The sequence below is a fragment of the Haliotis asinina genome, chromosome 6 (genome assembly GCF_037392515.1).
Source record: "Haliotis asinina isolate JCU_RB_2024 chromosome 6, JCU_Hal_asi_v2, whole genome shotgun sequence".
Classification (NCBI taxonomy): Eukaryota; Metazoa; Mollusca; class Gastropoda; order Lepetellida; family Haliotidae; genus Haliotis; species Haliotis asinina.
In genome coordinates this window covers 61,830,251-61,855,529 of record NC_090285.1, presented here as the reverse complement: position 1 = coordinate 61,855,529, position 25,279 = coordinate 61,830,251, and the positions used below count along the sequence as shown (strand labels likewise).

Sequence of the window (25,279 nt, the reverse complement as noted above, 5' to 3'; positions counted from 1 at the left end):
GAGGGGGTAGGGACAGGAGATGAAGGGGGAAGAAATGTATCTGCTGACCTTTGTTATTGAGCATGGAAAGGTCGAGAGGTGCTAAGTATCAAAATCTCTGATGTTGTTCAAGGTGTGGAGATTCTGGGGGTGTAACAACGTAAACCAAGCAGTTTAAGTTTACAGTTCTAATAGCTGGAGGATGTAACCCACTCATCAAGCATGCCTGATCAAGCTTTGCAGAGTTGCATCCCTTTGTTATGGCAGAAACCTATGCCCAAATCATTTTGGTTCACCCTGATTATATTTCTTGTTTGTCAGCATTGTCATCCAGCTTGTTGGCAAAGTCTAAGTAGTAAATCTGATATATTCAGCTTCCTGGACTTTTTACTGCAATTATGCTGATAGCATGGGATGTATGTTATCTGTGTGATGTTTAAACCAGCATTGAACCTGACTCACTCTCGCAGTGGTGTTTATATGCTGATATGTATTGAAGAGTCCCTCAAACTGTTGATGGTTTTCATCACCAGTGCCAGAACCAAAGCCATATGCCAGCACTGTTTACTGAGCAGGCTACAGCACTAGACCATTTTGTTGTAGATATAATTTGTGTTTTCAGTTTTAAATTAAAATAGATCTGGCAAACGCTTCTGAAGGTAGATGCTGACGTGTTTACGGAAAGAAATAATTAGCCAGATGAGAGAGAAGAAATTGAACTTAAAAGCATTTGGTGATTAGGATTCCTGAGGAAAAAGTGATATGTTTGGATGGGATATCTGGATCGTCCATCTCTGGAAGGGGAGAGGAAGTTTCAAATGCAAAACATCTTTTCAGCCTTGAGTTTTTAAAGGAGACTATGGCCCCTAAGGATCCAATATTGCCTCAGAGAGACTACTTTTGGGTGGAAGCTGGATGGTTTAGGGTACACTGTAGCTGATGTGTATCATTGCCCATCAGTCTTTGACATTTGTACATGTGAGTTAGCTCATTAGCCTCAGACTACTTACTGTTCTTCAGGACAAGAAAAAATCAAGTGAAGATCGTCATGAAATCCTACGAGCATTTCAGAGCCTTAATTCCTGAGCTACAAAATACTTCAGTTTTGGATCAAAATATATTTGAAAGAAATATGATATGGTCATAGAAAACAGTTTTGTCTAGTTCAAGTTGGACCATGTATAAATTATTAAATATTGCTTGATGGACCTCTGGTCTTAGGTTCTGAATCTGTTCATACCATCAACATTTACCAGACACAGATGTGTATTATTTAAAGGTCACCGATATGCTGCAGGAAGATGGCTGGTCATGGTTTAGAAACATTTCCAACTGCTTCCCTTGAATCACATACATACACAGACCGTCAGTACACGGCACTGTTTCAGTAACACGGAATACTGTAGTTAGGATCAGAGCTCACCAGGTGGTGGAATGTCTAGTGAGTTTTTCATTTAAAGGCATAAAACATAGAATTGGGCAGACTTGTATCTCACCAGAAATAGGATACAAGGATCTACCAGAAGTCCAGTTATTCATCGATTGGAGAGACAGATAGACTTGTAACACTCTATCAATATGGCATTGTCAGACTGCAAGACCAGGATTCTTTTTTAACATTCACAGAGTTTTAACCCAAAAACTTCAGTTCACTTGAAAAACATATATCCCAGGTTTGATTATTTTTTTCATGAAAGGAATTTTAATCATGTTATTTTCAACAATTAATCTTAAATCAAATAATTCTTTCCTCATGAATTCTGTTCATTATGATATCATTCTTATATTTCAACTGTTTGAAGGGAGTAGGTTTGTATCCAAAGTTTGAACAATGATCAAAGTGTAAGCTAACTTAAATCAAATCTGTGATTGCCATGGAGAACACAAAAAATGGAATCCTTTTTCGGAGTTACATTGATGATATATTTTTGTCATTAACTACATTTTGGTGAAGGCTTGCCTGTCAACCTGTCATCTTCTATACATATATTCCCTTCATAGTATGTGTTAACAATTGCTTATACCATGGCATTAGACAGTACTTGGACTTGACTGCTACAGGCAGCTTTTCAACATGGTGATTATGGCCTGCAAAGGATTTTGTTTACTTAGTTATGAGTCCATCCATTTTCTAGCAGTGATCAGTTTTAGCACTCAATAAGGACTGACACTTTAATCATGTATTGTCATTATTCAAGAAGAGAGCAGCCCCATGGTGCCTTTACTGCCTAATGTGCAGTAGATTTACTTTCTGATTGTGAGTAACTATACCCTGATCAGGTTAATCGTTGCTCATATTTTTTACCACTAGCCTGTATGGCATATATTTGATAGAGTACTGTTAATTTTTTTCATATGTCATAATACATGGTGTAATACTTTTACATGCTTTTGGACAGTGACTTTTTGGATTTTTCACTTCTTTCAGCCATATTTCAGCAATATCATGCCTTGGGACACAAGTAATGGGTGTTACACTTTGTATTGTGAAAAGACCTGTATGTGACATCTGTCAGTCATAAGTGTTTCATCTCGTTCACATTGCACTCAACAATATTCCTGTTACACACAGCTACATTTGTATCTAACCCCCCTGAGGTTTGACGATGAAGGGTCCTCATCTCATCTAGTTATCCAGCTAAACACTGACACCTACCGGTTTAGCTCCCCCAGAGAAGATTTGACAAAATATTATTGTCATCTTACTCTTTGGCAAAACACTGATAGCACATGCAGGCTGACTCCCCCACACGCTACACACCCTAAGCACTGGCATAGCATACTTGTGCAGATAGTGAGAATCTAATCAGATTATATCCCTTGACTGTGCCTGGATTGCCTTATCTTGCTACCTGTGGCGAGGACTGTGATAGATTTGAATGGGATTTTAGTGGTAATTGCTTAACACCTGTGTAAAGACGACTGGTGGAAACAACAAGGAAGATATAAACAGTGTTAAAATACTGTCCAGATCCTTTGCTTTAGTGAAAAATGTTATTGCGTAATCATGACGTCCAACTTGAAGAAGTGCTTGTTTTGCTTGTGGATTATGATAGTGATGCTATCTGCAGTCTCCGGAATGTAGCTGTCAAGAGAAATGGCACTAAAAGTGATAGAGGGGTCACATTTTGCATAATAAAAACATGAACTTTTTATCCTATTATAGAGTTATCTCATGTATTTCTTGGCACTTCTTGGCACAGAACACTTACTCTGAGTGGTTTTGTGGATGTACAAATGATTATTTGCAGGTTGGTGTTGTAAATATTTTTGCATGATTCTATTCTGTATTATATGTATGGCAGAGTTATCTCTGTTGATGATTGACGTCATTACTACACACACAAACACATTCTCAGACACATGCTCAAACACATGCACAAGTGCACACGTGCTATAAACCTTAACTACAACAGATGTACCAGTACAGCATCCCTGATGACTGAACTAAAAGCATTATTTTTATTTTTAAGTATTTAGGAAAGTTTACTTGACAGATTGATATATCTCTGTATCCCAATGGTTTCTGTCCATTTGTAGAGTTGGTTTCAGAAAGAGGGAGTAATTCTGTTTCCAGTTGTACTGTGAGAATATAATACTTTCAACTGGTGCTAATTATATAAGTCTCTTGCAACAGGATGTCCATGGTATTCTTATGCTGATGAAGTGATCCTGTGACCAGGATTGTTTGTGGATCAGCGTCTTAGATCACTTTGGAAAGAAATGTTTCCATATATGGCACGTTGGCTTGAAATAGAGAATCATTTCGAAGAAAGTATCAAAAGTCAAGGCATTCTTGTTATTCCAACCAGTATGTACTAGCGTGGTTGTGGGCTACTTGAGACACATTCATCCCATACATCCCTACTTGGTGGCTATGGCCTTGTCTGACTGCTAGAACAAGTCCAGTCAAGCTGACATCTTTTGGATTGAACTGATCATCAGAACCCATTATCAGTAAAAACTGACATTTTCTCTTCAACTCATATGTCACCAAAGAAGCTCATTGCTTGAAATTCAAAACACAGATTATGCCAGTCTGACCTTAAATTGTTTGACTGGCCTGATGTTGATGCCATTTGGAGCTTCTAGGAATATATTGGTGGAGAAGTCATTTGTTATGAATTCAGAGAATGTGGGGAGGAAATTTAGTAAAGAATGCTCTTATTGTTGGCTCTGATGAGACTTTTATTCATTTTGGGGGTTTTTTTTGTGGAACATATTAGCGCATATTAGTAATGGACTGCTATCAGTTGATTTTTGTTTGTTTGCTGTTGTCACGTTGTCGGGGCAAGGAAAGTCACCCAAGGACCCTCACTGAATAAGAGTACCATATTCATTGCAAAGAAAATGGTCTCAGTGTCGTTTCAGGGTTCAGAGTTGTCCCTCCAGCAATCTTTGTTGATTGTAACGGTGAATATATGGATCTATGGTCATTCATGGGCAGGGGTTGTCGGGTACTTGTTCACCCATCACTCCAAAACCCTGGGTTCGATTCCCCATATGGGCACAGTGAAGTCCATTTCTGGTGTCCACATCTGTGATGATGCTGGAATGTTGCTGAAGCAGCATAAAATCATACTCACTCACTCACTCACACTTTCATGAGCAAGTGTGTGATATGCTGGAGGGCTTTTTTTGAGATTTAAAATCATAACCCTCAGGTTAACCAGTGGGTTAATATTTTATCAAACTTACAACTGAACCTGTACTTTACACATAATTTAAGTATTTGGTATTTACTGTTGAAATCAACTGACATGAGACTGGCAGCCAACACTTTGCCTTGCACACACAATTCACACAAAGCTGTGCCTGCGCTACCAGTGCCCTGCACATGCGCTACCTGCAGTACTCAGCTTGTGGGGACACACACTTCATGCTGACAAACAGTCTCAATCTTCACAGCGATCCTTTGTAGCCTAGTGGATAGAACAGTCAAACTAGGAAGTGAAGGGTTACAGTTTGATACCAGGTATCGGCAATAAAGTGATATTGATAATGTGATATTTTACAGTCACATTCAGCGATAGCAAGACAGTGTTCTTTCAATCTTCAAAACATGTATTAATTCAAAGCTAAGGGAGGTTTATGTTAGAATTCCAGGCATTGTATAATAATCCCCAGGATTGTGTAATAATCCCCAGATGATACAGTCCCATGGGATTAATGATGTTACATGTGATAGGCAGTATAGTGGCATGACGTCACAGGAGGTTTGTAACATCAGTCATCAGATTGTCTGGTCTATTTGACTGTTACACTACAAACCAGCTACACCTGTAAGTGAAAGGGTATCTTCAGAAGTCACTGCAATCATGAATAGTTGAGTGATCACACAGTTCTTTTGTGCAATAAGGTATTCTAGCTTTCACAAATGACTTTAAGAAATGATACACATGCTCTTTCAGTTTGTTTCAGTGTCATTACTGACATTACATCTTTAATCCTTTGAAGTTATTTATGTAAGTTTTATGTTGTTTACAGTTTTGTGTGTCTTTGATGGATATTCTAGGGAGGACTGCAGATGGTGTATTTGACATTTTGCATTTCATGACTACGATACTCGCATCACATGATTCAAAGTTAAAAAAGCAATGCAAATTATACTAAAAAAATTATACATATTGTTTTGGAGATTATACAGCATATTCTGCAAACAATTTTTCCTTGTTACCAAAACTCATTCTCTTCCCGCACTGGTTTCAAGGCAATCAGATTTAGTAGTGCAGTCAGTGACCTTGTTTCAAAAGCGATCGTTCGAAAGATCTCGGTAATTTCCGGATGAATCATGAAAACTAGAACCTCTTCCCTAGCACGATACTCAAGTGTTTCTTCTAGACAGAACTCAGTCATGTCATTTTTGTTTCTCCACGTTGCTTGCATTTGTCAAGTTGAATCTAAGTCGATGTAACACGTGTTCTGATTGGACAGAAAAAAGGGAGATAAATCTGCTGCCCTTCTTTGCTGCTAGGGGAACCAAGAAATGTGGCCGTATTAGGACAGAGGTTCGTAGGACAAGTAACATATGTGTGAAGAGAATGACCAACACTGGGACAAAAGAATTTATATATATTCCCCGTCTCCCATATTCTTGAAGAAATCCTAATTAAATTTGACATCAAGTCTTTGAATGCCATTTAGAAGTGAAAATACATAAGAATGAAGATTTTTATGGATATCAACTTCTTTATGAGAGAACACAACGTGATGAAGGAGTAAGCATTAACTCCGAAACGTTGTGTTCTCTCATAAAGAAGTTGATATCCATAAAAATCTTCATTCTTATAAATTTGACATGATTTGGTAATACTTGACAGCTACAGCTTTCATCTGAAATTGCATAATTTTTTGTCTTGGATTATATTTTGTCAATACATATTCACAGTGAGATAACTTTATGCTTGGGTACTAAATTTTAGTCAAATATTTCTGGTGAGATATGATTGTGCATTACTGCTTGGATCTTTGCATATATAATGTCATCATTTCATCTTAAACTGTGACCTTAGAATCCATCTTCAGTAGCCTATGCTTGTGAAAGGTGACAAACGAGATCGGATGGTCAGACAAACTGATTTGGTTGACACATGTCATCATGTTCCATGTGTGCAGATCAGTGCTCATGACATTTACCACTGGTCTGTTTTGGCTGGAGTTGATTATTTACCCCATGACATTATATGGCTGGAATATTTCGATGTGCAGCATTAAACAACAAACGCCAATTCATTTACCTGCATCAGATCTGATTATTCACAAACAGATGTAATACGATTTCAGTACTACTATGTGTGCCAATAATAAGACACATACTGTTACTGTCATGTGTCTTTCCACTCTGAATTTGATAGGCTCTGATTACAGGTGCTTTATTCAACAGTACTGGCATCAGACTTTATACTGGCTCCTTAGACTGTACACAGTCCCCCATCTCCTATCTCACGCTGGACTGAGTAGTCCAGTCCCAGAACCACATTTTTTTCTATTTTGCAACTTCCTTTCTCCACTGCTTAATGTTCAAATCTCTCAGCTGAGTTTCGATAGAGTTGGTAATTTGATCAAAACTATTTATGTTCAGAGTCAAGTGTTAGCCCATGGCTAGATTTGAGAGGGGCATGTCATTTGTCATGTATTCAGCATTAGTTGATCATATAGTGTGCATCAGACAAGAAACTGGTCCATTATGGATGTATAACAATCAAATGCCATGGAATCTTGTGTAGCTTATTGATGAATGCATGATTGTCTTTATGATTTTTCAAAATGATCTTTCAGTATGTTCAATAAAACAAAGTTCAATCGTAAGTCAGTGTGTTATGAATGTATAAATATATTTAAAACAAGCCAACATAATAATTCATAGAATCAGAACTGGCAATGATAAATATGCTTCGCATTGTGCTAGAACTGAGTCATTATAGAAGCTAACATAGTCATGGATGCAACATGTGGACACTCTCTGTACAGCACCATCTGGTGTACTGGTGAGACTAATGGTCAGTATTGATGCAGGAATTGGATCAGCCGGCATGTATAGGTCCACATCTTTGAGACTATATGGTCTGTTATAGGGCTGCATGTCTAGCACAGTTCTGATCCACATAGGAAGTCAGATGTCAATCTTTATGAGCTGTGATATGTCCAGATTAACCACAGCAGTTTCTGATCCTAGCCTGACTCACATTTCCTGAACCACAATATTTGCCTTACTGCCTTTCCCTACCTGCAATGCTGAAGCCCTAAATGAAGCAAGTCTACATTTGCCGAGGTTCTGAATCTCCAATCCTCTGGGACTAACAGCTAGCCTCTGAGATGAAAATATTGTTCAGAAAATAAAAGCTTTAAAATTATAAATACAATTAAAAAGAGCCTAGAGACTATCTTCATTTCCCAGAAGCAGTGGAAAACTAGACATGACAAATTCTCTGGACTTAATCAGTCTTTCTTGGATATATTTGCTTCAGGGTCTGTATGGGAGATTATGGGGCTCCTTTTCAATTTAAATGTTGTTTTTTTTATTTGTATGAAAATTATAAACATTCAGGGACAAAGTGTTACGTGTCACTCATGTGTACATGCAGTAGCCTTAGCAGTTGCACACACATTACCTACTAATATATGAATGTTGGTTGATGTAGAAAGTAGGGAATGTTCATCACATTTTCTGTCTGTCAGGAGTTCTGTTTTGTGTTTTATATCTGGATGCAAACAGGCATTTTCTCCTTCAGAACAATGATACAATATGAATCCACATGTATGTGTGGATGAAATGTAAAAGTACCGTGTGCAGAGAACGATATAAGGCATATTCACAGATTATATATTGGTGTATTGACTCTGGCATGTATGAATAATGGGTTAGGCTTTGGAAAAAAAGAAATTTTGCTGACTTTGCTGCATTGACATGCAACTGTTACATGAAATATGTGTGGGAACAGTAACTCCCACGGAAACAATGCAGGAATTCAGCCAGGAGCGTTGTGTGCAGGACATCTGCAGGGCATTTCAGTGGAAAGTAGTTCTCAAAGGGAGACAACCATAGATGCTTCACAACTTATGTCTAATTCATTTTTTCTGACAAGATGGGTTATAAAACAGAAATGAGGGTAGTCAAGTGATAGTCACAGCAAGTGATTAAAGGAACATATTCCCTGTGATAACGACTTCAAAGTATATGATGTAAAGATAATGCCTTATTAAATAAGAACCTATTACAAAATCAAGACCAAGTTTGGACATCTGTCACCGAACCATTTAGCTTTCTCCCTGTTTAATGAGAATTTTGTCACAGAGCTAGGTGCTCTTTGAACCAGTGTTTATGTTCTCATTTCTGAATGTTTCTGATGTAGCAATAGTTAGTCATTAGAAATTCAAATCAGTCTGGATTTGCAGTTGTCTGAGCTGTGAACTTGAATCATAATTTGAAATATCATTTTCGGAGAATCTCAGGATATACAGATAATAATGTCATCTGTACTGTCATTTTTCTTAGAAAACTCTATTTTATTCATGTTTCTCATCAAATAACAATTCGGGGTTTTTTTGTGAAGCTGTAAAGGTCAGAATTTCAAACAACAAATTTAATTTCCTCAACACATGCAAGTCATTTAGGAACAAGGAACCAGTTTCTGTGTGACCTTTCGAACAGCAAGACAACCAATGACATAGATATTTCTTCACAGAGCAATAAGCTCAAGAAACTGTTTCTGTGGACTGTTTCTATATGGGAAAACACGTTTGGGAATTCTGTAGACCTAATAAGATTTTAAACTGAAATAAAAGGTCATAGATGAACGATTGGTTTACTGTAGCACCACTACAACTGTTAATTGTCTTTATGCTGGTGTTAGGTGCGGTGGGGGAGCCTAATGATTAAAGTGTTCTCTTGTAACACCAAAGACCTGATTTCGATTCCCTACATGGGTAGAACATGTGAAGCCCACTTCTGGTACCGCCTGCCATAATACTGCTGGAATGTTGCGAAAAGCAGTGTAAAATCAAACTCAAACATTCCGTAAGCTGAGGTTGGACCGTCTTGTCGTGGGTTTGAATCTGGGGTTCATCCTGATAGTGATCTGTTCTCAAGGTTCCACCTGAATGATGACTGCCAATGACTTTTGTCCCACAGTGATTTCTTCCCTCTTTAAACTGACTTTTGCTGATATAGCCGAAGAATTTGCAAAGTGGCATTAAACCAATGTCATTTACTCAGTGCCACAACTGGCACCAAGAATGTTCTGTCTGTCAGGATTGGTGGCAGATGTGTATGGTGCATTGTGGTCCCTGTCTACCAGAAGATCTGGCAAGTGAACCCTGTGTACAACAGCAGACGTAAGACTCTTGAATTATGGAGTGGAGTAAAAAGGGCAAACTTTCATTGTGTTTACCTTATCAGATTTCAGCAGCGGTCTACTTGCTTTAGAGGATGAATGGCTCGTGAATACTTCATCAAATATTTCATGGTAGTTAGACACGTTCAGTTTAAGTTTCACAAGACTGTAAGAAGAATGTATGAACATTTATGCATTGTATTTAGATCTGTGCTCTTTCATTTACACAGTGCATCAAAGTAACTGTAATTTTTATGGAAGTGGTGATGTAATGTGCCTGATTGAAATTGTTGTTATTGCTAAGATTTAAGTGTCTGTTTGAAACAAAAAAACATCATACTGACAGTAGCTTTTGACATGGACATCACTACTCAAAGAAATACATTATTTGTTGTGGCAGCAGCAGTTTCACTGCCCTTGTGTCATCATCAGTAATGATTATAAATGCCATAAATGGCGACTATGCTTGACATAAGAGGCGTCTAATGGCATTGGGTAGTCAGTCTCGCTGACTTGGTTGACATGTCATTGGTTCCCACTTGGGCAGATCGATGCTCACACTGTTGATCACTGGATTGTCTGGTCCAGAGTCGATTATTTACAGACCGCCTCCATATAGCTGGAAAATTGCTGAGTGTGGCATAAAACTAAACTCAATCACTCACTTATACCTGCTTGATTCATTTGAACAGTTAATGCATTGTGGAAGAGTATTTATGGTCTTCTTCTTGATGTTTCTTGTCTCAAGAATTGTTTCCTTTTGACTAAGCACTACTGAACATGTGCCACGAAGATGGAGTGAATAGGAAGTTTGATAATGTTATCCACACTTGAGCATGGATGCAGGTGTATGTTATGACTCGGATATATATTCTGAGCTTTCCATAGACAGTCTTTTATAAAGTTGCTGCCTGCCTTGGAACTAGACACCCTTTCCCAAGATAGGAAGAGACAGAATAGCACATAGGAACACTCAGTGTCTATTTGTTGAGAAACTACTATAAACACATGGTACAGTTTGAGCCAGTGCTACAGGCATCTGATACACTATACAACATTATCTCACAGATGCACTGAGCCCTGTGCCTAAGTCAAACAGACATCTGCTGCCGACAAATGACTGAGTGGACTGAGACTTTCTCTGCACATCAGAAATACTTCTGTCATAGTTTTGCTACAACAGTGTAGGGACAACTGGTTCTGACCAATGACTGGTCTTTGTATTGGGAAGTGGGAGTGACTTGTGGTAGAGCAAGAACGTCTGCCACAAGCCACCAAGATGACTACAAGTTACATGTTTTTCTTCTACTTAAGTTGCATTTTCTATATATTCTCAGCATTTTGATATACATATATCTAAAAATGACTATCATTGAGAAAATATCCTGAATTGTGAAAAGTCATTTGCACATTTACCTAGAAATTTACTTCTAAAGCTTAGCAGCCAATATTTGGCGACAATACGTCTAAACCAATTACAAAAAATGTACAAAAAATACCAGTTTGAATTCTAAATTACCCAATTCCTCAAAATTTACAAAAAGTAAACATTATAATACGACAGTTTAGAGCAATAACAATTTTTCCCAATTCACCTCTTCTTGTGACCCCTGGATTAAACCCTGGAAGGTCTTCATGAATTGTGCGGTCACTGAAGCTGTACAGCTATCTGTAGGTGAGATCACACAAAGATAAAGTGCCATGCTTCTTGCTGTTACAGATGTAGTGGCATATTGACACAATGTATAAACCACACTGAAAGACTTCTCTTAAACCAGTCTGCTCTGATATCAAAGTAACAAATGAGGAAAAGGATGCTAATTAGCTCGTGGCAGTGACACAGTACCAAGTCATTGTTGGGCCAGAGTTAGCTAGTCGGGTTCCCAGCTGAAACGGAGATTGGGTGGTTTGATGTTGGTTTGTGTGTTAACCTACCACCAGGACATGGCTCAGTACTGATTTCAAATGGTCGTGGTTTTGTTGACTCACTTAGGAGTATGTGGAGTATTAAAGAGTATGAACCACCAAGATAATAAAGGTGTATAACAATATCTATTCTTCAAAATGTTATTTGTCATTGCTTGTCTATAAGTGTTACTCTCCCTCTCTTTCTCTCTCTCTCAATCTATCTATCTATCTATCTATCTATCTATCTGTATATTCAAGATATTTCTCAAAAGCGTCTTGTTTATTCAGTGGGTTTATACATTACATACTACATAAGATTGATCTGTATGTTTGTACTTCAAACATTACACTTCATGTAATATTTGTATGTAATGAAACATTAGACTTCATATAGCAATCTTAATTAGCCTATGGGCTTTTGCTAAAGGTATCATATGTTATATTGAAATATGGATTAGTCTTTGAATTTATACATAGGATACTGCAATGTGTTTATATGGAAGGCACTGTTGTTAGTCTAAGGACTGATGGAGGCTAAAATGGAAACACATGAAAGTACAAGAACACGTACTTGATATATTTCCTGATTTTCACCCTCAGTATATATTAGAGTATGTGTTATAAAATATGGTACAGTATATTTAGAGAGAATAAGGTCTGGATGCCATCTGGCCTGTTTCTGTAAAGTTAAACTGTGGTAATATCCTTGATTACCTAATAATATACAGTCCACATTATCGTTAGAAGAGTAATTTCATTTCCAAGGTGGTTGTCAGGGTTACGCATTATTTAATGGTTTCACACTTTAGCATTTTCAATTTCGTTATCCCCTCCAGTTTTTAACTGTTTATCTCTAGCAATATGTCCAAAGTATTTGTGATTATATATTTTGTAAGCTGATGCTTCATTGTTAGTGCTGTCTGTCTGTGCACTGGGAATAAATAGTTTTTGCAAGTTTGGAAAATACAGGAAGAAATGAGCTTCACACCATGAGCTGGCCAAGTGCATATGTTTTTGTGTTGTTTATTTCGAGATGGGCTTCTGTTGTCTTGCTGGGCATGTGTATTTGGTCTGCTGTCTGAGAAGAGTTTTTCTCCTGCAGCATGCTGCCATATGTCACTTACAGACCTTCAGTGTTTGCCTGTCTCCAAATTCCTGAGACACTACATGGATTTAAAAAATGAAATGTGCCTCTTCATTTGTGGGGATTTTTGAAACATTTTTATAGAAGTGTGTTAGTTTGTATTAAAATAAACGAGGAGAGCGATATGTTTGAGGTATTCGGAATATGTTTTGTTTGGATAGTAAACATTTATTTCTTGTCTGTTTCAGATAAAACTTGTAAATATCAGCAGCAATGACATAGTAGATGGCAATGCGAAACTGACACTCGGCCTGGTGTGGAGTATTATCCTGCACTGGCAGGTGAGTGGGGAGAACTTGGTGTTACTTACTGTAGACAACTTGTCATAAAGCAGACTAAGTAATCAGGCCAATGACTGTATTGACTGCATGTATGCTCCTATGGCCTCAGGATCATTGGTCACAATATCAATCACCAGTTTTTCTTAGCAAGATTGTTTAGTGGATGCTATCACATAGATGGAGGGCGGTGGGGTAGACAAGTGGTTAAAGTGTTTCTTCATTGTGCAGAAGACCCAGGTTCAATTCCCCTAGTGGGTACAATGTGTTAAGCCCATTTCTGTAATATTGCTCAAATATTGCTAAAAGCGGCAAAATGCTCACTCACTATCATATAGATGGAACATTAAAGAGTGTAGCATTAAACGCCAAAAAAACAAATTTTTGGGGATGAGATTTTCTGTACATATGACTGGAATGGTTTATATGGTATGGTCTGGTTGTTGTAGTGCATATTCTTACTCTGACATTGGGGAGTCTAACTCTGCTTTGATGTACCTGTGTTCTAGAGATTGATAGCTCCCAGTTGAAACTTGCCATTAATATGTAGGGGTGATATAGTTGTCAGTAGTTGAGGACTGGTTTTTACATTTGTTTGATAACTCTTTTTTAGGTGTGTATTAGAAATGTTTAATGTGTTAATTGGATTAATTGTTCCATTGATATTCTCACCTTCACCTCTTTTCCTTAGGATAAGCAGAGTTACTCCCCTTAATTGAGAATTCTACAACCTCTCTGCAGATGTGTGAAAGATATGTTTCCTGAATGTCTTGAAGATGTCTTGAATGTGATTACTGTAATGTATGATGGCATCGGACAGTAGTAGAACGCGTAATAATGAACTGCTGTGTCAGGGGGGTTCTGTCATTGCTGGACTTTTGGGCAATATTGGCGAGATTACTCTTACTGAATGTTTGATGATGTTTGATTATATCAGCCACATACCTTTGAATGTTTGACCCTATTTTTCAGTGTTTGACACCATCAGACACACTAATGTTTGTTGTTGTTGCAGGTGAAGGATGTTATGAAGCATGTGATGGAAGACCTGCGTCAGACCAACCTAGAGAAGACCCTCCTGGCCTGGTGCAGACAGTGTACCAATGGGTGTGCTATTCCACCTGTCCCCCTTACAACTATCTCTCATAGTGACAAAACTTCATAATCTGTCTGTTATAAACATAACGCCCTAACATATCTATTTGATGTTTAAATATTTATTTTGTATTTGTATGTGTCTTGATTATATTTGAATGTTTTGTGGAGGATGTAGATGTTTTTCAGGTACAAGAGCGTCAGCATCAACAACTTCACCTCCAGCTGGAGGACGGGACTCGCCTTCAATGCCCTCATACACAGATTCAGGTAGGATAGACCTTGAAAGTTTCAGCTGATATATGTTCAAAACCATGAGCTTATTTCAGAGACATTTGAACGAGATCGCTATACACATGCAAGTCCTATAAGACGAGGAGCAAGCCTTATCATTGTTGTGAGTAAGGACGTAATTTAGAATTGTTAGAGAATTTAACGAATTGGAAGGTTACAGTATGTGGTCTAGCTAAATGTGGACTGTGTTCTTTATTGCTCATACTTTTAGTTTAAGCCTGCTGACTGTCTGAAATCTGATTTCATTTTTTGTCCATTTTGTAAAAAAAAAAAGAGACATGTAAATATGTACCATGTTGTCCTTTTTGACATTAGGAGAACTGTATTATGTGTTGTACATGTTTGGAAAGAAGTTGGAGTGTGCCAGCTCAAATTGGGACATGTCTTAATGTTTTGTTTCTAAGTAAATCTATGTCTGGGTTTGTTTCAGGCCTGAGTTGTTCACATATGAAGACCTACTGACCAATAGCAACCATGCTAACTTGGAGCATGCATTTCGCACTGCTCAGGACCACCTCGCCATCGACAGCTTGCTGGACCCAGAAGGTTAGTATGACTTCAGTGAAGGATTTCTACGTTTTAGAGGAAACAATAATCAACCATTGATATGTGTTAATATTTGCCTCAAATATTGTTAATTCAGTTAGTACACCCTAGCAATACAGGTACATCAGTACAATCCCATCATGGCCCCATTCCTCAAGGTGATCGTAGCACGACGATAGTCGTAAGTCAGTGTTAAAGTAAGGTTACGACTGTCATAGCGCCATGACTGCTTTGAGGAACAGGGTCTTGAATACATCCAACATTACACATCCAGCAGCACATGCCCTCAGTCCTTCACCACTGTTACATATTCATCAGTATTGCTCAAACAGTGCACCTCTTCAGTACACTTTTATCAATACCCCACTTTAGTTCACCTTCATCAATACATTCCCTTAAGTACATCTTATTAGTATATTCATTCTGAACACCCCATTGGTACACCTGTTCACTGGTAACCCTCCAGCTCCCTTTCATCAGTACACCTCCACCTGTACATGTCAGTTCATCCCTGTCAGTACACCTCCACCTCTACATGTCAGTTCAACCCTGTCAGTACACCTCCACATGTACATGTCAAATCATCCCTATCAGTACACCTTCACCTGTACACATCAGTTCATCCCTATTAGTACACCTCCACATGTACACATCAGTTCATCCCTATTAGTACGCCTCCACCTGTACATGTCAGTTCAACCCTGTCAGTACACCTCCACCTGTACATGTCAGTTCAACCCTGTCAGTACACCTCCACATGTACATGTCAAATCATCCCTATCAGTACACCTCCACCTGTACACATCAGTTCATCCCTATTAGTACACCTCCACATGTACACATCAGTTCATCCCTATTAGTACGCCTCCACCTGTACATGTCAGTTCATCCCTATTAGTACGCCTTCACCTGTACACTTCAGTTCATCCCTATTAGTACGCCTTCACCTGTACACTTCAGTTCATCCCTATTAGTACGCCTTCACCTGTACATGTCAGTTCATCCCTATTAGTACGCCTTCACCTGTACACTTCAGTTCATCCCTATTAGTACGCCTTCACCTGTACACTTCAGTTCATCCCTATTAGTACACCTCCACCTGTACATGTCAGTTCATCCCTATCAGTACACCTCCACATGTACATGTCAGTTCATCCCTATCAGTACACCTCCACATGTACATGTCAGTTCATCCCTGTCAGTACACCTCCACATGTACATGTCAGTTCAACCCTATTAGTACGCCTTCACCTGTACACTTCAGTTCATCCCTATTAGTACGCCTTCACCTGTACACTTCAGTTCATCCCTATTAGTACACCTCCACCTGTACATGTCAGTTCATCCCTATCAGTACACCTCCACATGTACATGTCAGTTCATCCCTATCAGTACACCTCCACATGTACATGTCAGTTCATCCCTGTCAGTACACCTCCACATGTACATGTCAGTTCATCCCTATCAGTACACCTCCACATGTACATGTCAGTTCATCCCTGTCAGTACACCTCCACATGTACATGTCAGTTCATCCCTATCAGTACACCTCCACATGTACATGTCAGTTCATCCCTGTCAGTACACCTCCACCTGTACACATCAGTTCATCCCTATCAGTACACCTCCACATGTACATGTCAGTTCATCCCTGTCAGTACACCTCCACCTGTACACATCAGTTCATCCCTATCAGTACACCTCCACATGTACATGTCAGTTCATCCCTGTCAGTACACCTCCACATGTACATGTCAGTTCATCCCTATCAGTACACCTCCACATGTACATGTCAGTTCATCCCTGTCAGTACACCTCCACCTGTACACATCAGTTCATCCCTATTAGTACACCTCCACCTGTACATGTCAGTTCATCCCTATCAGTACACCTCCATCACAACATGAACCTGCAGTTGTCAACTTTGGATGTTTCAGATGTGGATGTCAGCCACCCTGACAAGAAGTCCATCATGACCTACTTGATGTGTTTCTTCCAAGTCCTCCCCCACTCCAATATCACCGTGGAGGAAGTTGTGTCACCATCCTCCTCCGTCGTTGTAGATGAGTTTGAGGCCACCCCAACCACACCTGATATGGGGGACATGGTGACAGCAGAACCCATCCAGCCCACCGCTGTCAAACAGTCTGAGGTAGGAAACAATGCCTTTCTGGTCAGATCCTTCAACCTTCCTGCTGCTTGTATACTTTAAAATGGGTTTGCAGTTACCGCAGTGCTAACTCATCCACAGCTGGACTTGGATTATCACTGTACATATGATTTAGCTGGTGGTTGGGTAGCCTAGTGGTTGGATCATCCACTCATCATGCCGAATACCCAGGTTTGATTCCCCACATGGGTACAATGTATGAAGCCCCCTTCTTGTGTCCCCTGCTGTGATATTGCTGGATTATTTCCGAAAGCACAGTAAAACTAAACTCGCTGTCATTTAGGATGCAGATGGTACTGTTCCCAGTGATTTATGTAGGTTAAGAAATATCAGTTATCACAGCTGACATTTGTTCCCAACAGAGTCATTGAAACTGTCATGGTGTCCCTGCAGACAGGTTTCAATGTGGTGCTATGAAACTGGGCAGATTTTCATGCCATCAAGTGTTACTCTATTTAGCATTTGTTGAAACAGAATTGAACCAAAGAAACCCTCTCAGAGGTGACAGTCAAGATCAGCAATGTGACTACCTCCTGATCCTGACTCAGCTTCTGTTCACCTATTTACACACTTTCTCTTGTCACAAAGTCACATAGACCTGTGTTTACATGCAGCATTTCAAGAAGTTGCTAAACTAGACCCTGTTGAAGCAGTCATAAAATCAGCCAATATCCTCTTTTAAGGTTCAGTCATGGAGTTTGTCACTTTGTCAATAGAAGAAAGCAGTGTTTGGGTTTCTTTTAATTTGATGTTCCGCAATGACATATTATCTCATCTGTTGTAAGTCAGTATCTTGTTTGTCTTGTGTAACCATACATGTCTTCTGGGAGAGCAGTTCTAAAGTTTCCTGAACAATGAAATAGATACTATTTTTGATTCTGAAACTCATTCCCCTCCAGTCTGTCACATGAAGTGGTCCAACACTCCATGGAAGGTGAATGGAAACTTTAAAGACATGCTTCAGTGATCTTGGATCAGTTAGCATAGGATTTATTAATATCTATTCATATCAGGATTGAATGTTTAGTTCACTGTCTCATCAGTGTATCAGTCAGTGTGTTGTGTTTAGTTAAAATTTGGGTTGTACTAATATTGTACTTGTATTGAAACGGGACAGGGTTGTTCTTAGGTTGTATTTGTATTTAGATGAGATTAGGTTGCAGTTAGATTTTACTTGTATTTAGATGAATTTTTGTTGCACTTAGACTATACTTGTTGTGATTGGACCACGTTCCACTTAGACTATACTGCCATCGAGATGGGACCAGGTTGCACTTAGATTGTACTTGTATGTAGATAGGATTAGGTTGCACTTCTATTTTACTTGTATTTAGATAGGATTAGGTCGTACATGGAGGTAGAAGAACCTATTTTGATCAGGGAGTGATATTTGGGTCCAGACTGTTGGGGTAAACAGCTACTACTGGACAAGGATCAGTTCTTTTGTGATGTGATGATTATATTCTTTGCTTGTCACACTCATGATCTGTGTCGGTTACCTCAAATAGTTGAATGCAATGTCTGCAACCGGAGCCCCATAAAATCATAAGGCTGGAATATTGGTGAAGATGGCTTATAACAACACTCATGGTGACAATTCATGACTGTACACAAGTTGGGTACTCAGTGCTATGGAGTGTTATCTTGCCCCGCCAAGCAAATAATCTTTTATTTCCGGTAACCTCCATTCAAACCTGTTCCTCCCTTTAAATGCGAGAATTAGCTTAAAGTGTCTGAAATGACTCATGACATTTTCAACCTACATGAACTAAAGAAAATATGCAGTTGTCAACCAAATTTGTTTGTGAAAATTTGGATATTATTTTCGATGAAAATGGAAACATGAAAACAATTTCCTCCTCCCTTCCCTTCCCCAACCCCCTTCCCCCATCCCCAACCCCCTTCCCCCACTTCCCCCATCTCCATGTCTCTCCACTCCATGTCACCATGTGAATCTTCCTCACATCCACACAGCCACTATTCCTCTAACTTTCATTTTACTTTCCCCATCCCAATGTCCTCAGATGACAGCCCCAAGCCTACCTATACCCCGCCTCCCTGGTGTCCAACCCTCCCTCTGTACCTGTCTCCCTCCACGCATGACCCAAGGTCAGAATGATCCAAAATTTTCATTCCTCCCACATGTCCCAATATCAAACTGCCCCACCCCTCCTCTTCCCTTCCCCATGTCCCCATAAGACTGCTAAACACACACACCCCACACCCCACCCCTATCTGTCAGATCCTTGCTGTGCCATACCTCTCCATTGTGTCTTCCGGGCCTTTATGTCCCCATATCAGAATTCCCCATCCCCCTCTGTGCCAGACCCTCCTCCATGCCTCCAGGTCAGCGTGCCCCAGCACAGACATCCAGGCTTGCAGCTACAGCGTGGATCCCCCATGAGGAATGATGCACTTCGCGGCACTTCCCATCCACACAATCATCAGAGTGGGAGTCTCCATGATATTGTCATCAGTTCCACTCTCAGAGGAATTTTAATTCCTCAATACCTCAAAGAGCACTTAAGCACCTCATAAGGTTTAGCATGCTGGTGGTTTTTAGGATGTTTGGGTAGACTAAGGAAAAAGGCTTTAGGGTATGCAGGAAATTAGAAACATGGAACCATGAAGTGGGGATAGCGTTGTAGCCTTTCAGGTTTTTGAATAACTTGAACTGAATCCTTTTGTAACTCAGGAGCAATTATTTCAGTTTTTTAACCATGCAGATACTTTACGGCAGACATATATTTGATATGACCACAGTGGACAAGTGATGGAATGGGACATATTGTTTTATTCTTGATTGGTTTCTCAGTTTGTCTCATGATTGAAGTATGTAGTCAAACCAGACTAGAGCCACTGTGTTACTCTGAAACAAACACATCTGTCTGTCAACAATGACTACTGACTGACAACACATGATTGTTTCTCTGTAGGATAATTTATGAAAGACACGTACTTGGTTCAACGGTGGACTGATATTTATCATACAAAACTGGCTTCCTCAGGAGACAGGGCTTCAACAAACTGTATCTTGATGCATTCAGGACCATTGTGATGTCATCCAATATCATGATGTCACAAAAGAAATGACATCACTAATCTGTCGGCCACTGAAGCTGGCTAGCACCAGGGTTTACATTCAAAATTCTGAATATTTGTGTTCATGGACCCATTGATAATTGTTTTAGTCCAATTCTTCTCAAGCTTGGATGGTTCAAAGTGTAAAGCCCATTTCTGGTTGTCTGCACCATACATGTGCTCATTGGTTTCATAAATGTAGTATTTGTCTTGAACTTGCATCCCTTCCGTCTTTCTCCCACATTAGTGAGTGAGTGAGTGAGTATGGTTTTACACCACTCTCAGCAATATTACAGCAATATCATGGCATGAGACAACATAAATGAGCTTCACACATTGTACCCATGTTGAGAATCAAACCTGGGACTTCAGTGTAATGAACCAATGCTTTAAGCACCAGGCCCTGTCCCACGATAAACTAACAGGTCAGTGGGGTAGCCTAGTGGTCAAAGTATATGCTCATCATGCCGAAGCGCTGGTTTTAATTCCTCTCATGGGTACACATGGTACTCATTTCTGGTCTTCCCACTTTCATATTGCTGGAACACAACTAAGAGCGACATAAAACTAGACTCACTTATTAAACTAATATTCTGTGATTTTAATGGAATACTATTCACAGCTTTAACAAATGTCATTATACTGTGTGCCTATTCCATTTGTTTGGAGAGACACTGTGATTGATGGGGAATACATCTTAAATATTAGTATGTGTGAGATTTGAAGTTTGTAGACACAGAAGATCAGGAATGATGACATTTGGCTTTGACCGAATACATCTTTAGTAACCTTATCCAATTTCTTTCTGGAGGGTATTGCTGCATCTATGATGAAACTTACGGGTTTTGGATTTCATCCAGTGTAGAGGTTTGTGGCAGATAAGGGGTGTTATAAATGAAACACATCAAGCTAGGATGTCCCAGGAAGAACTATATACACTGCAAGTATACCTTTGGCTGTCGTGAACTCTGACTTTTGTGGGACAATTTTTGCTTCATTCATCTTTGTTGCTGGAAGCTCCTGATCATGCCAGACAACAGGTGTCTGATAGTGTTTGCTGCTTTACGATTAAGAATAGAAAGATACTTGGCAGCTAAAATAGCTTCAGTCTTGTCTTGTAACCAGAAGGCTAACCTACTCTATAATGGGATGAAGGTTGTTGGACATAGTGACTTGGTTGATATTGTACTCAACAGTGTGGATCATTGTTCATAACATCAGTCACTGGATTGTCAGATTGAGACCTAATTATCTACTGGCCAGTGGTACATAAGTGAAGTATTTGTAGAAATGAAGCTGTTTTGTCTCAAACAGAGCCTTGTTGTATTTTTCAAGGTACCAGGAGTAGAATATAATGAGGTTCACACATTCTGGTGTGTAAAGTGCAGGCTACCTTTGAATTATGTTGCCTAACCCTGTACCGTCATGAAGTTTGGAGTTAGAGTAGGTCTTCAGCAACCCAGCTTGTCGTGGGAGGTGATTTACTCTGACATGCTCTATGCACACCATCCCAGTTCCATGAATATCAGTGCTCATGATATCAATCACTACATTTTCTGATCCAGATTATTTACAGACATTATGTAGCTTTTGTTGCTTAACTTCTAGTGTCCCACAACAAGTCAGGAACTAGTTATCCAGCACCAGGCAGAAATGTTATCTTACCTCACACATAAATGTCGCTCTCTGATTGGCTGAGCACTCTTCTATTATTTTCAGTGTACCTGGTGTACAAACAAGGTGTATTTCAATGCACCCCATTGCCAATGGCAACTTGCTTGGTACTTCATGGTTGTACTTCTTTATATTGAACATTCAGTGCTTCAAACAGCTCACAATTAACATTGAGGTGTCCAGTAAGATAAATATGTTGCTCACTGGTCCTTCGGGGACCATGGGTTGAGATACCCTTCGGGCTCAGGGAACATAAACAAACATCAAGGTTACCTCAACCCATGGTCCCCTCGTGACCAGTGACCAACTTATAATGTGTCACCGTTTCAGCTGTCTAGGAAATGTCCCTTGTGATGTAATGGTATTCACATGGTCTTAAAAGAAGACAAGATTTGGTAATATTTCACAGGGGACTTCAATACTGTTTTGAATCCAGTGTTGACAAACAATAAAGGAATTGGGATGACATTGTCCAAGTGTACCAAATTGAAAATTGAATGCGTGCATTATATAACGCTATTAGATCAGTGCATACTGGATGAAGCTTTTAAAAATTGGTTAATATTGTGTTAATAAATATGTGTATTTTAATTCAGAATGAGCAAGATTGGGATATTCCAGAATTTGTGATATTTGTAAACTATTTGGGGATAAATGAGTTGAAGGTTTCACTTGTTTTTTATTTACATAGGACTTCTTAGTTCCTTGAATATCAAGATAATGGTGTCCATTCAGCATAGGGAAGTTAGGGATGTACGAATTTGTAATAATATTAATAGCAATAATATTAATAATACTAGTAAGAGCAACAACAATCTTAATTTTCCTTAATTTAACATTATGTACTCTAGCATGTGCTGTGAAAAGTTGCATAGTTTTATGTATGAAATTCAAAACGACTGAATAAAGTTTAAACCTCATCTAAATAAAGATGTCTAAATGTTGCAAGAAACTTACATTTAAGCAATTATTTATATGCAAATCAGCATTAAAAATTTACTTACATATCTGTGTAAATGTAAACACTAATATTAATTAATAGCCATGTATGTACATACCGGAAAAAGTGATTGTGTAAGGAGGAAATTGAAAAGGAAGGAGATGAATAGTGACATTAAGCTACAATTACATGACTTCTACAAGAAATCCAGTATTACTGTAGCAATTCTTTTATGGCCACCGTCCTCCTAGACACTTTATAGTAATCCTATCAATCAGGTAGTTGTTAGTAGCATAACTGACGTCGTACTCGCCGCCTCGAGTCAGCATATCTGGCCCAGTGTCTCTGCTACAGTGCTTGTAATCGGTTCATACCACCTCCCTGTCTCCAGTCAAGCAGGTGGAAAACCTACCTGTTAACAACTTCTATTGTAAATTATATAACAGCATGATTAATGATCTAACCGAGCTCCCACAGAAGATCTGATGAAAAGCCAGTGTTGTGGAAACAGTGGAGTTTGGGAGGCGGACATGAGGGGCTGTACAGGCACGCGAGTCAGCTAGCCTTTGGAGTGTGTACGTCAGATTATTCAGGGTGGGCTAAGTGAGGGATCAGTGCGTTAGAAACCGTCTTGACCCATATTACCTGGCCTGATTGCACATGTTTCTGTTGCTGAGTGTTAACTGTGAAAGGTGCTATAATGACTGTGCTAATGAGGATTACATGGAAATAAGTTGTTCGTATTGGATTGTATATTTCACAGGTGGGTGATATGAACATGGTTTGTTTACATATTTGCTGGTGTGGTGTATATTGCTTGTTATACTATGTTGTTAGGTGATATGGTAATTAGCACGTGGTCATTCTGTTGAAGGGAAATATGTGAGGGAACCACTGTGATGAAAGAGAACGTACTTATGGCTGAAGAATTCTGAAGGGACATGGAGGTTAACACTAACTGTCAGTTCAGGAAATAGAATCACAGTGAAATTAACAACTGTACTGAGTCTGTGGTAGTAAATATTTGATGCAGTTGTGAAACTTTTGAAGCCGTTGTTTTTATATAATGGGATTTGATTTGTTCATTTATCAGTGAATGAAGAGTCTGTCCTACATTTAGTCTGTTACTAGTTATTGATTGTACAGAGGCATGCTGATAAAAAAGATAACATAGAAAATCATTTAAAGGAAAGACACAGCTATTCCTATGAAAAAGAAATGCCCAATACACTGCATAGGTCTGAACACCTTTGATTTCAAGTAAATCATGTTTGATATGATGCATTAAAAACTGTAGGATATGCTTCACTCTATTTATGCTGGATATGCTAGATATGCATCTATTTCTTAGATCAAAACTTCAGGACGATGTTGATGACAGTGTTTCACGAGAACAGCAGATATTTGTATGAAGCAATTTTAGCAATGGGCTGACTTCTATGCAAATAGTACTACTAAGTGGACAACTTGTCATATTTGAATAGTGTGTGGTGTAAAGTGCTGCTTCCCTCACAACTCATGATGTTTGTTCATTTGTTGGAGTGACAAGGTAGATGTATTTGAACAACACACTTCCATTGATAGTTTCCTCAATTCAGTGTTCAGTACAAATGGCTGACAACTACAGTAGGCTGGTATGTAGGGTATTTTCTGATGTCCCTTCGAGGCCTTCACATCTATGCAACTGAGTAGAGTTCGAGACCAGGGGCTTGCTCTCATTAATTTCAGCAGCGTGATGGATGCCATTAGGACAGTCTTCAACCCTGTTGTTCTGTGTGGAGAAACCCTCAGCACATGATGCATACTACTACTGAAAAGAAGTACAAGCATATTGTGTTTCTTATATATGCTTTTTCATTGTTACTTAACTGTCTTAGCCTAAGCAGATTAACTATAGTTAGGAGAGTTAGGCTTTTTCTTTACCATTCATAACTTGGGTGTTAATTACCATCCTTTGATATCCAGCAATACAAATTGAAGAACTGACATAAGATTAAAAGTATTTATAAATTACCAAGGCTTGAGGTTGTTCAGTAATTTTAGCAATGATTTCCAGTTTATAAAAGTCAGATAACACCTGTTCACATGCAAAAAGAGTTAAAACTACTGGAATTTATATCAAGGTATGAGTAACAAAGAGATTTTTACACTTGCTGATTCCCCATTATTTTACATGAGTCTCTTCACTGGGCTAGTAAAGCTTTGAGTTTGGTTATAATCCTGCTTTAGATTAAGAGTAGTAACTTCCAGGTTGTGTGTGCAGGGTGTATGCTGCCTGTCAAATCAGACAAAATGATGTGTGTCTTGAAAGTACAACTACAGAAAGACTCCATTCAC

The 25,279-nt window shown here is 39.0% G+C and overlaps 1 protein-coding gene across 7 annotated transcripts in view; it reads left to right on the top strand.

The window, feature by feature from the left end:
- The window catches only part of LOC137286653 (dystrophin-like), a 386,558-nt gene that overhangs the window by 88,646 nt on the left and 272,633 nt on the right, over positions 1–25,279 (top strand). For all 7 annotated transcript variants that reach the window (XM_067818622.1, XM_067818621.1, XM_067818620.1 and 4 more), the window contains 5 exons: positions 13,053–13,145; positions 14,158–14,249; positions 14,427–14,507; positions 14,962–15,077; positions 17,015–17,229. In XM_067818622.1, the coding sequence (XP_067674723.1) occupies positions 13,053–13,145; positions 14,158–14,249; positions 14,427–14,507; positions 14,962–15,077; positions 17,015–17,229 (597 nt within the window). The remainder of the gene's footprint in view (positions 1–13,052; positions 13,146–14,157; positions 14,250–14,426; positions 14,508–14,961; positions 15,078–17,014; positions 17,230–25,279) is intronic.